The sequence below is a fragment of the Scardinius erythrophthalmus genome (genome assembly GCF_964197995.2).
Source record: "Scardinius erythrophthalmus genome assembly, chromosome: 14".
Classification (NCBI taxonomy): domain Eukaryota; kingdom Metazoa; phylum Chordata; class Actinopteri; order Cypriniformes; family Leuciscidae; genus Scardinius; species Scardinius erythrophthalmus.
In genome coordinates this window covers 32,842,306-32,858,760 of record NC_138234.1, presented here as the reverse complement: position 1 = coordinate 32,858,760, position 16,455 = coordinate 32,842,306, and the positions used below count along the sequence as shown (strand labels likewise).

General features: G+C 36.9%; 1 protein-coding gene across 6 annotated transcripts in view; it reads left to right on the top strand.

The window, feature by feature from the left end:
- The window catches only part of rnf123 (ring finger protein 123), a 148,579-nt gene that overhangs the window by 119,116 nt on the left and 13,008 nt on the right, over positions 1-16,455 (top strand). For all 6 annotated transcript variants that reach the window (XM_081384937.1, XM_081384938.1, XM_081384933.1 and 3 more), the window contains one exon: positions 1,007-1,101. In XM_081384937.1, coding sequence (XP_081241063.1) covers positions 1,007-1,101 — 95 coding nt within the window. The remainder of the gene's footprint in view (positions 1-1,006; positions 1,102-16,455) is intronic.

The following is a 16,455-nucleotide window of genomic DNA, read 5'->3' as shown; positions in this document are numbered from 1 at the left end:
ATAGATATATATACACTAGATGTCGCATTAAAGACATTCGTTCCAATGAACTGCCGTAGAGAAGGCAACATCTAGTGTATATATCTATGCACCAGTCTGCGCACACGTCACACACCAGGATGCGTGCGCGCCCTCAGATTACTTGGACGTGGCTGTGTATAAGAGCTAAAAACGATATAAATACTGTTCGTTTTCTCTCACAAACCGCTCGTTTCGTGTCTTAGGCCATCAATGTGTACTTACGATGGGGAATTGTTTAATTTGGACGATGGGGAATTGTTTTAATTTGGACTCTGTGCATGCTCTTTGAGACAGTGACCATAGACCTGCATTAAATATCTGACAGACAAGAACGGTTTGACCTAAAAATATCAAAATTTAAACTACTGCGGAAACAAGGACACCTACATCTTGGATGCCCTTGAGGTAAGCTAAAACATACCAAAATTTTAATTTCAAAGTGAACTATCCCTTTAATGACAAATACAATTTATAACAGTCACTAGTCGCCACCTACTCGTGTAATGATGTAATTGAGATAATCGTTGTGAGATTCAGCTAGTGACGTCTGTCTTGAGCGGTTAAAATATGGACATTGTGCCGGCTATAATATTGTTTACACATTGGACGCTTTACAGTTGTACTGTTTTACAGTTGCAGCTGCAATCGCTTGTATCTGTGATGAATATATTCCTTGTGTTTAAAAACCTGCAAAACAGATTAACTCACTACAGACACACCCCAAAGCGGGGGTCGCTGTAGTGGACATTCACTGTTACATGTGTCCTCCTGGCCACATGTTGGCTTTATATATTTATATTTGTCTGCAAAACTAATTTCAAAGAAGCACAAGCCAAAGCGCAAACTACACTGATGTTATAAATCCGGTCCATGTTTAGTCATGGCATACATTGGTGAAGAGTGCAATGAACAATTCCTCACATGTACAATCTGTCAGTACTGTGTGCAAAAGCTGACATTTGTTGATTGTGTTTGTTTTGCGTAGATACGGACTACATCAGCACGGAGGAAGAGCAGAAGGTAAAACACATGCTAACTTTGCTGACGGAGGAGTCCAAGCAGGCAGCGGCCAGCACAGCGGTGAGTACACACACACACACACACACACACACACACACACACACACACACACACAGGTTCAGCAAACCACAACCAGCCTTTCCTCGCAACAGGTGACCAAGCTGAAAAAAGAACTGGTCAACTCACAACTTAAGAAATCCTGCCAAAAGGAACATTTGATATTTTAAAATGTACTTATTCCAGCAAAATGTAAGTTCAAACAAATAAAACATGCTCTACCTGCTTCTACAGACCTTAGAGAGTGTAGCAGCACTTTTTTTCCTAATTATTTCCATCCAAAACGACTAAATTTTGTTCCTATGAAAAATTCTACTGTGTATGTTTGTGTTGTTTTGGCCATTAAGATCCACAATAATAATTATGTAATTATATAATAAGTGTATGTGACAATAGGAGTAACGTTACTTGTAAATATTTTAGTGCGATATGCAGTAATCATTCTAATATTTAGACTGATGTAAAAACAAGAAATTATTTATTTATTTCTTTATTTATTCAGTTTGTTTGATCGAAAATGAAGTGTTGAAGTACAGTATGTATTTATATACTGTTGGATTTAAACGTATTTATATAGAATCGGAAAATTGCTTAAATAAGATCAAAAAATGGCAAAATATCGCCAATAATGCAGGGACTGTTTGAATTTGTAGTAAAATTGTTGTTAAAAAATATTTGGTACCTGGATATGGTTCGCATCATTAGTTATTTTTCTTACACAAAATAATAAAAATATGATTTCCATAAATGTTCAGTTGTGTAAAGCAGTCTTGATCTTTTATGACTGTTTCTGACTGTGTCAAAAAAATGATGGAATCTTCTTTGACAAGGCCCTAAAGGAACATGGTGATGGTAAAAAAGAGAGAGAGAGAGAGAGAGAGAAATGGGAGGAACAATTATATTTCAATGCTTTTCAAATGTTTTCTTGCTAAGCTTTTGCAAGGGGTTCCATTTCTGGTTCCACAAAGAACCTTTCAATGAAAAGTTCTTAAAATAACCTCTTTTTTTTCTTAGTGTGAGTTATATTTAAATAATCTAAATAATCTTTTTTTCCTCTAAATATAACTTTTTGTGTTCTGGAAAGATTCCATGGATCTAAAAGGTTCTTTATGGAACATCAACACCATTAAAGAACCTTTATTTTTAAGAGTGAACTATGTTTTTTTGTGACCCAACCTGTCAATTTCTTACTCAAAATATTGCATAAATTGCGGTGGACCTACTGTACCTGTTCGGCCAAACCAATGGAAGACAAGGACAATGTAATGATTTTACTTCGGTTCACACGGGGCACCTGTTATGTGGGAGGCACCAAATAATATTGTGAGTTTTAGTCACGTCACTTAAGGTGAGTGTGAGAGTGTCATGTGACCTCTGACTTCTTTTACCTCAGGGCACCAGCCAATGAATTCCACCTTAACAGGAAAATAACAATCAAAGATGATTGCTGAATAAATAAAATAATGAAAATTGGAGGGAGTTTATCATCTGACCAATCTTAAGGATTTGTGAGATATCGTTAACTTGTAGAGCATCTTCTGCATTATCTGTACAGAGTAATAAAATAAATGTTATCAACAAAAAGATAAACAAGAATAATCAACTCAACTACTAGATGAATATCATGAAGGATAAAGGAATAAAGTGCATAAGATGAATAAAATACATGTGATTTAAAGGGTTAGTTCACCCAAAAATGTTGTTCCATGTTGTTCCAACCCCGACTTTCGTTCATCTTCAGAAGTTAGTAAAGACATTGTTAAAATAGTCCAAGTGACTACAGTGGCTGAACCTTAAGTTTATCAAGCGACGAGAATACTTTTTGTGCGCAACCCCCCCCCCCAGAATAACAACTTTATTCAACTATTCATATGTCAGAACGTAGACTCACTATTGGCCAGCATCACACGCATCACACACATGACCAGCGTCGGCCAATAGTGAGCCTACGTTCTGACGTACAACACAGACGCGCTGCGTGAATTCACTCAGAGGCCCACATATAAGAAAATGAATAGTTGAATAAAGTCTTTTTTTTTCGCACAAAAAGTATTCTCATCGCTTGATAAACTTAAGGTTGAGCCACTGTAGTCACTTGGACTATTTTAACGATGTCTTTACTAACTTTCTGGGCCAGCAAGTTTCGATCCCATAGAAGCCTATGGAGGAGTGATCAGCTCTCAGATTTCATCAAAAATATCTTAATTTGTGTTCTGAAGATGAACGAAAGTCTACGGGGTTGGAACAACATGAGGGCGAGTGATTACTGACAGAATTTTCATTTTTGGGTGAACTAACCCTTTAAGTTGGGTGTGGCTATGGCACAGATTTTATAGATTTAACTACATTATTTATCAAACTAATAAGGTGAATACCCTTATTATACATCAAACAAATGAATGAAATTCAATTATTTGTTATTAAACAGCATCAGTTATATTACCTTTACTGTAAATTATAAAATCATATACTGAAAATATACAACAATACCAAGGACTCTGGAAAGAGGTACGGTTGAGTGATGTTTATGTCTGTACTGGGGAACGGAGCCAGAATCCGTTCAACAGCCTTGAATACAAAGCTCTGTGGGAGTCTGATCTCCTGGAGCACCAAGAGGGTCCTAAAATCTGGACCACACAGATGAGGCCCTGATGAAGATCTTAACATCTGGACCACACAGATGAGGCCCTGATGAAGATCTTAACATCTGGACCACACAGATGAGGCCCTGAAGTAGATCCTAGAATCTGGACCACACAGATGAGGCCCTGATGAAGATCTTAACATCTGGACCACACAGATGAGGCCCTGAAGTAGATCCTAGAATCTGGACCACACAGATGAGGCCCTGAAGTAGATCCTAGAATCTGGACCACACAGATGAGGCCCTGATGAAGATCTTAACATCTGGACCACACAGATGAGGCCCTGAAGTAGATCCTAGAATCTGGACCACACAGATGAGGCCCTGAAGTAGATCCTAGAATCTGGACCACACAGATGAGGCCCTGAAGTAGATCCTAAAATCTGGACCACACAGATGAGGCCCTGAAGTAGATCCTAGAATCTGGACCACACAGATGAGGCCCTGAAGTAGATCCTAGAATCTGGACCACACAGATGAGGCCCTGAAGTAGATCCTAGAATCTGGACCACACAGATGAGGCCCTGAAGTAGATCCTAGAATCTGGACCACACAGATGAGGCCCTGAAGTAGATCCTAAAATCTGGACCACACAGATGAGGCCCTGAAGTAGATCCTAAAATCTAGACCACACAGATGAGGCCCTGAAGTAGATCCTAAAATCTGGACCACACAGATGAGGCCCTGAAGTAGATCCTAAAATCTGGACCACACAGATGAGGCCCTGAAGTAGATCCTAAAATCTGGACCACACAGATGAGGCCCTGAAGTAGATCCTAAAATCTGGACCACACAGATGAGGCCCTGAAGTAGATCCTAAAATCTGGACCACACAGATGAGGCCCTGAAGTAGATCCTAAAATCTGGACCACAGATGAGGCCCTGATCCTAAAATCTGGACCACACAGATGAGGCCCTGAAGTAGATCCTAGAATCTGGACCACACAGATGAGGCCCTGAAGTAGATCCTAAAATCTGGACCACAGATGAGGCCCTGAAGTAGATCCTAAAATCTGGACCACACAGATGAGGCCCTGAAGTAGATCCTAGAATCTGGACCACACAGATGAGGCCCTGAAGTAGATCCTAAAATCTGGACCACAGATGAGGCCCTGATCCTAAAATCTGGACCACACAGATGAGGCCCTGATCCTAAAATCTGGACCACACAGATGAGGCCCTGATCCTAAAATCTGGACCACACAGATGAGGCCCTGATCCTAAAATCTGGACCACACAGATGAGGCCCTGATCCTAAAATCTGGACCACACAGATGCGGCCCTGAAGTAGATCCTAAAATCTGGACCACACAGATGAGGCCCTGAAGTAGATCCTAAAATCTGGACCACAGATGAGGCCCTGATCCTAAAATCTGGACCACACAGATGAGGCCCTGAAGTAGATCCTAAAATCTGGACCACACAGATGAGGCCCTGAAGTAGATCCTAGAATCTGGACCACACAGATGAGGCCCTGAAGTAGATCCTAAAATCTGGACCACAGATGAGGCCCTGATCCTAAAATCTGGACCACACAGATGAGGCCCTGATCCTAAAATCTGGACCACACAGATGCGGCCCTGAAGAAGATCCTAAAATCTGGACCACAGATGAGGCCCTGATCCTAAAATCTGGACCACACAGATGAGGCCCTGAAGTAGATCCTAAAATCTGGACCACAGATGAGGCCCTGATCCTAAAATCTGGACCACACAGATGAGGCCCTGAAGTAGATCCTAAAATCTGGACCACACAGATGAGGCCCTGAAGTAGATCCTAGAATCTGGACCACACAGATGAGGCCCTGAAGTAGATCCTAAAATCTGGACCACAGATGAGGCCCTGATCCTAAAATCTGGACCACACAGATGAGGCCCTGATCCTAAAATCTGGACCACACAGATGCGGCCCTGAAGAAGATCCTAAAATCTGGACCACAGATGAGGCCCTGATCCTAAAATCTGGACCACACAGATGAGGCCCTGAAGTAGATCCTAAAATCTGGACCACAGATGAGGCCCTGATCCTAAAATCTGGACCACACAGATGAGGCCCTGAAGTAGATCCTAAAATCTGGACCACACAGATGAGGCCCTGAAGAAGATCCTAAAATCTGGACCACACAGATGAGGCCCTGAAGAATGTGCAGAAGGTCCTTAGTAATCAGGAAACCTTGAAGTAGCTCTCTTTCTGCTGGAGAAGCTGAATTTGTCTAAGACGTTGCACTACAAATAGCTGTCATTGAGAGCACTTATTTCTCTGAATAAGTATGAAATGGATGTGTTGTAGTTTGAAGGTTTCCAAACAGTTATGAATGGATGATTTCTTGTCATCCAGCAGGTCCTAAAGCATTTTATGGCGGTTCACTACAACAACTTCAATGTCACCATTGCATCTTACAGCAAACTACTACTTTATGGTCCTTTATAAATCTTGCTGTAGCTTTAACAGCATAACGGTGGGCGGCAATAAAAGGCTGTTAGTGATTTTCTGAAGTGGAGTCACGATGTTCCCAGAGGTTTCTGTGGTGTAACATTAATGTAATAGACAGGTCTTTCCATAGCCGGTCCACCGCAGCATTAGACAGCAGAAAGAGAAGCTCTCCCTCTGCAGAGAAACGTGATCTCCCAATCGCAGCTACCCACAATGCATCAGCGGCCGCCATCAGCACAGACCAGGCGATTCACTTTCAGACAGATACTTCTGCTCTGTTTTAAATTGAGTTGTGCAGTCTGCTGCACCAGAAATACACATTAATTTTCTATAATAACCATATAACCTTTTGATAATCATATTGAAATAGGATATATTAGTAAATATGGGCAGCTGGCAAGAGGTATAATTCTGCTGATCTTAAAGAAAGGACATACCTTTATTCCCTCTGATAGTTTCATTTGGCTGGACAGAAAAGGTTTTGTCATGAAAGTAACATTTATTCAAATTGTCGTTTGTTTGTACGTTCATTTGTTTTTTGTTTTGTTATGCATTTTGTTTTGTTTCATTTTAAGTTTTTTTATTTTGTTTTGTTTTAGTTTATTTTGTTTAATTTTGTTTCATATTTTTAGTTTTGTTTCATTTTGTTTAGTTTTGTTTCATTTTGTTTAGTTTTGGTTTAGTTTAATTTTGTTTTGTTTTATTTTGTATAGTTTTAGTTTATTTTGTTTAGTTTTGTTTCATATTTTTAGTTTTGTTTCATTTTGTTTAGTTTTGGTTTAGTTTAATTTTGTTTTGTTTTATTTTGTATAGTTTTAGTTTATTTTGTTTAGTTTTGTTTCATATTTTTAGTTTTGTTTCATTTTGTTTAGTTTTGTTTCATTTTGTTTAGTTTTGGTTTAGTTTGATTTTGTTTTGTTTTATTTTGTATAGTTTTGGTTTAGTTTTGCTTGCTTGTTTTTGTTGTTTTTGTTTTGTTTGATTTGTTCATTTGTCATGTGGTTTGACTGTCATCATCATGACCCCTGAAACACAAAAACACAAAATTAACGTAGTTTATATATTTGCAATTTTATTATGTTGACATTTATCTAATTAGGTTTTTTTTTCTTATTTGCATTAAATTAACATATTGCCCTAAAAAGGACTCTATTTTGTGACCAAGTATTATTAATTAAATTCCTGAGGTTAATATGGAACTTCTTTAATCTTCATTTATTCAGTTTTGCAATGTGATATTCAGATTTACATAAGAGAGTTTTTCTGCATTAATAAGCATAAAAAAGTGAAAACTTATTGGAAGGGAGCATATTTTTGGAGTCTAACTGTTGCATATCTCACAGTGTGAGATGTTAAAATGACTTTAAAGTAAAACAACTTTTGTACTATTTTATTTATAATTTATAATTTTGTAATATATTATAATATGACAAATTGGATTGCAATTATTGTTCATGTAGTTGTCATGACACCATATTAACCGAGAGAATACATGAAATATTTGTACTTGTAAAAAATCATCACAGAAACTAGAGAAGTCCAAATTAAAAACATGGGTTAAAAATACTGAAAATATACTTTGAAACATACATTTTCACTTTAAAAAATGTATAGAAATTTGGAAATTGTCCGTTTTTCAAATAGCCTACTCCCTAACAACGACAAAATGATGAAAACAATGGTAAATAAGCCTTCATTATTACAGCAGTCGCATTTAATTTTTACCACAAGGTGTAAATTTTTACATATTTACCTCAGAGATTTGCGTGTTGATTTCTCTGTTTACTTGTTATTTATTTTCTTGGTGTGTCTGACACTATATTTTTGGTCAGAGCTACATCATTTTAATGATATCCCAAAACATAGGCTACTTCCGCTTCAGATAATTGCTGCTGTAATTATTATGCATTTTTTTTTATCATTACACTACGGATGGAGAATTGCGCCAAGTTACTCATGCAATCATGAGGAAGTCTGAACCTTAGATAAACTAACAAATGGTAAATCTTTGAATATATTCAGGTAATTTTTAGATAAGTATATTCAGATGATTTTATCTTTGATCCCAATTATTTTGCCAATTATTTTGTTGAGAAAATATCAGTCCATACACATAAAATCAAAATCATTTGCTTTTATGTGATTTTTATGTGATTATGTGGAAAATATTCCAAATTTAGAAAGTAATTAAAGCTGAAATATGGCATTTCAACCCTTTACGTGTCTTCAGAATTAAACTGGTATAAAAAAATACAGTATTATCCAATACGTTCAGTCATCCGGTGGCAGATGTTCATGCAAACCCAGATTGCTAGATCTGGTTAACATTGAGAGAACAGAACAGGATGGTTTTGCATATTTATCATATGGCCAGAATTTAAACAAAAAATAAGGTCACATTCTTGTCACATTATGGGATGCCTATTGACAGCATGATTTGTTTTCATGTCACAATGCAGAACTTTAATAAACAGAAATTGTATTGCTATTGTTCCCCTTGAGGTTTTTAGTGATGTACTGTAGCTAATGCAATATTGTTATTGTGTTTTGGTGGCATCTTTTATGAGTCATACTATTTATTGAGACAATAATCCTACTTGCTCATATTCAGCCCTTGATTGAAAGTTAATACATTGTGTTTCTATAGATCAGCCCTTGCTAATTGAGACATTGGTTTTGTGACCTTTATGTATTTCCGTGTGTGATGAGATTTGTTGTGTGGGTGAGGAAACAAAGACGTTTATTAAAATAGCAGAGATTAAGCCATAATTTTATTTATGTATAGTACCATTCAAAAGTTTGGGTTCAGTAAGATTTTTTTGAAAGACTCTTCTGCTCGCCAAGGCTGCATTTATTTGATCAAAATACAGCACAATCGGTAAAATTGTGAAATATTACACATATGTTTTCTATTTGAATATATTGTAAAATGTAATTTATTCCTGTGATCAAAGCTGAATTTTCAGCATCATTACTCCAGTCCTCAGTGTCACATGATCCTTCAGAAATCATTATAATATGAGGATTTGATCAGGAAACATTACTGATTATTATTATCAATGTTGAAAATAGTTGTGTTGCGTAATATTGTTGCGGAAACCATGATACATTTTTCTTTTTTCAAGATTCTTTGATGAATATAATGTTCAAAAGAACGCCATTTATTAGAAATATAAATTATAAATGTCTTTACTGTCATTTTCTATGCAAGAAAAAATCTTACTGACCCCAAACTTAAGTGTAATGCGTGTAGTTTTTATTAAGTTACAAACTTTATCTGGTGAATATTGTTGTGTCTTGAATATTGATCTCTGCAACAATAGTTTCTTATTGAATACATGACCTACTTAACATTTTTAAATGTGACTAAAGTGTATGTTTGGGCCACTATTTCTGTATCACAAAATTATTTTTTCACACAATGTTTAACACTTTACAGTAAGATTCAGTTGATAAACAATTGTTAATGCATTTGATTTCATTAAATTCAACAATACTTTTACAGCATTTATTAATTCATGTTATTTTCTACATAAATACATTTATAACATTTCAAGTTGGATACATTAACATCAATGTTTTATGAACTAATAACATGAATTAACAATGAACTGTCTCTTTATAAGTTAACATTAATCAACATCAGTAAAAGTTTTGTTCATTAATAGTTTATTATGCCTAATGCATAATAGTAGTTTTCAGACTATATTCAACAGGAATAAAATGCATGGCATGATTTGATTTCTTATGAAATTGAAAAGTAAAGGAAATTCATATTATAGGAAGGTTGTTTAACTCTTTCTCCGCCAGCGTTTACTAAGTTGCCAGCCAGCGCCAGCATTTTTGATCAAATTCATGAAAGTTTTATGGCCTCCCAGAATATTTATTTGTATGAATATCTGAACATGCAATATATCTAAAGAAAGAACGGAGCATATATATGTCCTATAGAGAATGTGTTAGGCCTCGAGATTCTTTGCCAGAACAGGGGCTTAACATGTCATTAGTTCACAGACGAATTGTGTTTGTTTCCACACTTGCTGACATGTGTTTACGCTCCTCTGCCAAGTGCACCTTGCCTCTGACGTCCAGGGTAACAGTGTTTTATGTGCCGTAAAACAGTCTGATGCTGTGAAATGGTGTCCGATTACCTCTCTCTTCTAGCCATGCACAGCTCTCGTCTGCACTCAGCGATGAGCAGGAACATTCCCTCTGCATTTGATCCCTGTCTCTCATTGTTAAAAGAGTGGAAAAAATAGGTCGCTTCACCTAGACGTGTGTGTTTTTTCCCTCTGTGTGTGTTTACAGAAGTAAATATGACATGGCAACAAGGTGCACTGACCGACCTGCTCTGGTCCAGTGTTATTTTAGTATTATTCACGTGGGATTTATAGTATTTTTATGTGTTCAGTTTTAATGTTAATTTATAAAATTAATTTATATATATATATATATATATATATATATTAATGATTGTATGTGCTTTTGTTATTTTCATTTTTTTTATATTTTATACTTTATATAGGTTTATATTTAGGTTTAATGTAATTTTATTTAAATTTTAGTTGTAGTACTTAAACTTAATTATTTCAGTAACTTTTTTCAAGTTCAGTTTTTCAAGTTTTTTTTTTGTGCTATCGTTCTCTACAATAATTACCACTTTTTTGTTATATATTTCATATAACAATATTTTCTTATTTAATATAATTATAATCTTACATTTATGAATGTGGCTTAAGTACATATACAGTTTGGGCCATTAAATCTGTATTACAGAATTATTTTACACATGAAATAATAAATGAGGTGCAGTTGGTTTACATTAGTTAATTAGTGATTAACAAATAACAATGAACAATCATTTCACAACATTTATTAATGTCGGTTCATGTCAATGTCAGTGTTATTTTCTGTATTATTTATATAATATTATAGTATTTATTCATATTTTGAGTTGGCTCTTAATAAATTTTGAATTAAAGTGACATTTTTAAAGGTCCCATGGCATGCTACTTTTTGTAGGCTTTAATATAGGCCTTAGTGGTCCCTAGTACTGTATCTGAAATCTCTTTCCAAAAATTCAGCCTCGGTGCAGAATTATAGCCACTACAAGCCAGTCCCAGAATGAGCTTCCTTCAGACAGGCCGTTTCGGTGTCTGTAGCTTTAAATACTAATAAGGAGGAGAAAGGCGGCGCAAGGTGGAGGGTGGGTGTGGCCTTGACCATCTTGCGCAACGGTACCTTGGCGTGCATGTTTACGTTGGATATAGCAATGGCACGAAGACACGCAGTCTTTCAAGCATTTCAGTTTGACCCAGAATCTGATCCGGATGGAGAAGCAACTCAGCGGCTCCAGCAGGACGTTTCCGAATGGTTAGTTTAAAATATTATGTCTGGATATGATACTTTATTCGGATGGTTTACAGTTATTATCATGTAGCTAACGCGAACCTTCTGTTGCCTTTTCATGAGAGATCTGTAACATCTGTAATTTATCTTATTACAATTACATCATCAAGCTCTGCGATCTTGAAATGCAGATATCGCGCGCGCCGTATAACCAACAGGAAAACGGTTATCCAAATAACAAAGAAGTGTACAACACTCGCGTTACAGTGTGTGTATTCACACACATAAACTGCATAGCTAATGTTACAGCCACATTCTACTTGTAACAATCTAGGTAACCATAAACAGTAAAGCAACACACTTGTATATCATTAGTTGACTTACTTGTCCGAGGTGTGTAGCTGAGCCAAAGAGAGTGATCCAGACTTTAGTTTCAGACGTTCAGCAAGCCCAGCTCTGTATTGACCCTTCGGTGTTCATTTGTACATCCAATTATTGAGAAATTGTTATGCTTCGCTCGCTCAAAAGCCATGATATCTCTCGTAGACAAACTAAAATCGCGCGCGCGCGTTCCTACTTCCTATCGCATTTTCTCATGGGCGGAAAATATTCTCTGGGCGCCTGGGCGGGCAAAGCAGAGAAAGGGGAGGTAACATTCCTCCTTATAACGTCACAAGGAGGAGATTCAAGATCAGCGCGATTGAGCTTCCATTTTCTCAAAGGCAGAGAAAGATAGCAAAAGCTCGATTTACACCGATTGAAATTTCTAGAAAATTGGGGACCATATACAGGCTAGGGGAACTCATATTAATGTTAAAAAACCTCAGAAAGTGAAAATTTCATGTCATGGGACCTTTAAAATTGCAAGTGACATGGCTTAGTCTTAAAAAAGCTGTTTAGCTTCAATTCGCATGGCCCAGAAGTTGACAAGTGGGACTCTAGGAATAGTGTATGATGGTCTTAAATGAGACTTCGGAGGTATATTGTGACCTCAGCAGTCATGGATGGGGAAAATATCATTTCCATACAAGACAACAGTAGAAGCAGGAGTTCCCAGTACTTGTTGCCATGTGGTATTAAGTCACCTATTAGAAGGGGAAGAAATCGCAACAGACACCACATTTGTGCTGCAGTCTGACGCATGGCACTGCTGTGGTTCTTAAGTTCATGACTTGACAGGACTGATGGTTTATTGCACCTATCAACAAAACCATAATCAAAGCTTGTTAACCTGTAGTTTACAGTATCCAGGCTAATGTGGCCTTCAGCTATAAGTTCAGACAGCACTAGTTTCACCTCCAGAGGGCCAACACCCTCCAAAATATCATGCATGATATCAGGTGTAACATTGTCAACAACACTGAAAAATGCAAGCTCGTCTAGGATACATCTCTGTTTTAAGCCAGTTTCTGTAGGATTGTTAGTCTGTAAATCCTGACTATAATTCAGTAGCCTGGCTAACGTCAGACCTCTTTCTCATTGAGACGTGGTCTGGGAACCACATGTTCATTTTCTCGCATTTGAGGCGTGGTTTACGAATGCCCAGAGCCGTTTATTGCGCCTGTACGTAGCTCATAGCCAATCGTTTCAATCATACCAGATGACGTATGTAGAGCGACAGAAATTCGACGAGGAAGAAGACGAAATAAACTTGCGTTCTAAACTACTTAGAACACTATCTAAGGCTGCATCGAAAGGTAACTTCGCGTCTGATGCCATGTTGGATCCATAGATTTAAACAAACTGCTTCGGTGTGTCGCATAGACGTCGTCATCGTCTTGCTGCTCCCTCCCCGTTCTGTGATTGGTTCCCTCGCTGAGGGGAAAATCTGGTCCATGGTGTCCAGGCTGCCTAGCAGCATGAATAAAATCGCGCTGCGTTCAAGGCAGCATGGGGAAACCCAGGCTAATAATTCAGTGCATTGCGCAGCAAATTTGGATCCTCTGTTGTCTGGCTGTGGAGAACTGGTTTGTGAATTTTGCACAAACGACAAACACTATTTGCTACAAAACTTTCTGAAAAACCAAGAAGAGAATTCAGGGCAAGGTTGTCCCCACACACCTGTGCAACACCAACTTTTATGGTACCACTGATTTGTTCAGTCTCAATTTGAATGCCATTTTGTTCTAAATCCCTCAAATCTTTAACTATGCATTCAAGAACTGCATCAATGCCATATGTCTTGACGTCATCTGACTTGTACACCGCCAACAGAAAGCATGATCAGGTGGTAGACATCTCATTTGGAAGTAAATTAGCCCCAGTTTGTGAATTGAAGTCTTGGAACCAATGGGATTTACAATTTCACAACCATCGTTATACAGGGACAGCAGAATGGAGAGATCTTTTGAAATCAAGTGGCTGGTTTTGTACTGCTCACCATCAATGTAATCAATGAGGGCACCATCTTTATTTTGCTTCTGAGAAAGGATTTTTTCCATAGTACCTGGACTTTCTAGAATTTTTTTAAGGACAGGCTGCAAAGGAACATATTGAAAGGTGTCCTGGACTGCTATCTGTCTCACACTGCCAGTCAGTGCATCCAAACGCTGGACATATGAATTGCCTGGAAAATGCTTAGTCTCTGGCTTAATGAAAAACCCTGTTTGAGAAAAATATTTCATCTGTTTAAAGTCTGAATCCAGGTCCAACAATGGTTCAGCAGCTTTCTCGAAGTGATTATTTAAGGTAGTGACATCGGGGTGATCTGAGTGACCAAGTCGATGCAAAAGAGCCATTGTCTCGGTCTGCAAGATAACTACAATATCAGTGATCAAAGAAGATGTTTGCTTCACCATATAATTAATTGCAGAATAGGTTTGATTTGATTGGGCTTTAAGCTTTGCAAGGAAGCATGCCACTCTGAAGGTTATATCTTCCTCTGCTAAATCATCCCAGCCCTTGGTTTCCTCATCACCCCCAGAATCAAGTGTTGTTGATATAGTCATGTTTTCTGATTGTGAGAGTGTTGGAATATGTTGGTTGTGCAAATCTGTATCTGTTGTAGATGATACTGTTTGACAAATGTGTTCTTTTAATATATGTCTCTTATATGACCATAAGTAATTGAATGTTCTGTTACAGCCATCTCCACTACATCTGAAGTAGGAGCTAGCATTGTTAATGCCATGAATCAATCTAAGATGTGCAAAAAGATCTTTTGTTTTCCCTGAAATTGCCTTATTGCACTTAAAACATGTCAGCAAACACGCAGTCATTGTTTAGTTAGTGTAAACTTACTCCCAAAAATTCCGAATGAAATTTCTTGAATTTAACCCTGAGACCAATTCGCGGTATTAGCACAGCAATGCTCGCGTCATCCAGTAGCATAAAGCTATCTTCATCGACTTCTTTCTCTGTGTTAAAATGAAGCAGAAAAAGAATCATTTAGTCCATGAAAAGTAAACTAGTCTTTAATTATCTTTTTTTACATTAAATCAAATTAATTTGTATAGTGCTTTTTCATAATATATATTGTTTCAATGCAGATTTGCAGAAAGTCATAGACTCAGTTTCACAGACACAGATTAAGGTTTTAGTCTGGGACTAGGCTTAATCCGTGTCTCTGAAACGGGGCAATAATGTTATGTTAATAATGATTTACAATAGAGCAGGATTTTAAGACAGTATCCGCAATATGACAGTATCCTCTGAATTTAGATTAAGCCATACTGTATCTATGTGTTGTCTAGAACATATATCATTGACTTGGGCAAATGTCCGAGCAAGAGGGAACCAGTTCATTACCATTAACAAACAAAAACTTATATATATATATATATATATATATATATATATATATATATATATATATATATATATATATATATATATATATATATATATATATATAACCATGCATCACTAAATTTAATAGATTAACTTACCTTGAAATGTTTCTATTAAATTGCAGAGGTTCCACTGTTGTAGTTTGTCCCTAACAAATGAATCCATTTATCTGAAACATAAGTATAAACACGTTTAGTACAAAATATTTAATACAAATGCAAAATTGTCATAACATATACTGTACTATAATTAGATGCTATTCCATTAACTTACTCCTGTAATACATTTAATACAACATGCATTAATATATTAAAGCAGCTGTATGTACGTTTACCTTGAAACATCAGTTTCAAACTCACTCTGATGGTAAACTGACAAACTTACCTAACTTATACAAACATGATGGTTACAGTAACTGACCTGACCCCACAAACGTCTGTTATAGCTAACATATGTATATGTTATGTTTGAGTGGTGTGGCGTTGGTACGAAAATCCGCAGAAAGAGCAGATTGCTTTACAGCAGCGGCGCTTTCGTCTGGATTTTTTGTACTTTTATAACAGAGAATTCAGTGTATCAAACGTTTCTCACTGAATCTCACAGCATTGTTGTGGTGTCCGTCATGTGATTGAGGTGTGAGCTGCGCTATGTGCCGGTCCGAGCTGATAAATCGTCCGTGCAGCGTAAATACTGATTAACGTTAGCTTACCTAATGTTACTTTAGTTTATCTGTATATTTCACCAGGCATTTTTATTAACGTTAGGTTAATACATTTCTAAACGGTTTCGGTTTCGGCTAATGTTTTAATGATGTTATTAATAAACTGGGATAGCTAACAGCAATCGCTCTGATCCGGAGAGTAGAAAAAAAAAAAGACAAAAGTGAACGATAACATAAAAAAATAGTTCTAAGATATATTTAACGTTTCAGTACACATTATTTCATTTTATAAAAGTTATATATATGCATCATAAAACCTCAGATTACTTACCTTTCACAATCAGGCTGTCGCTGATGTCCGTTGACTGTCTGTCACTGACTGGTCCGTTAATATTTGAACCATCGAAGCGGTGCGAACTTTAACCCAACGGTTAGGTTATCACTAAAAATAACCCAACGGCATAAACAAATAACCCAACAA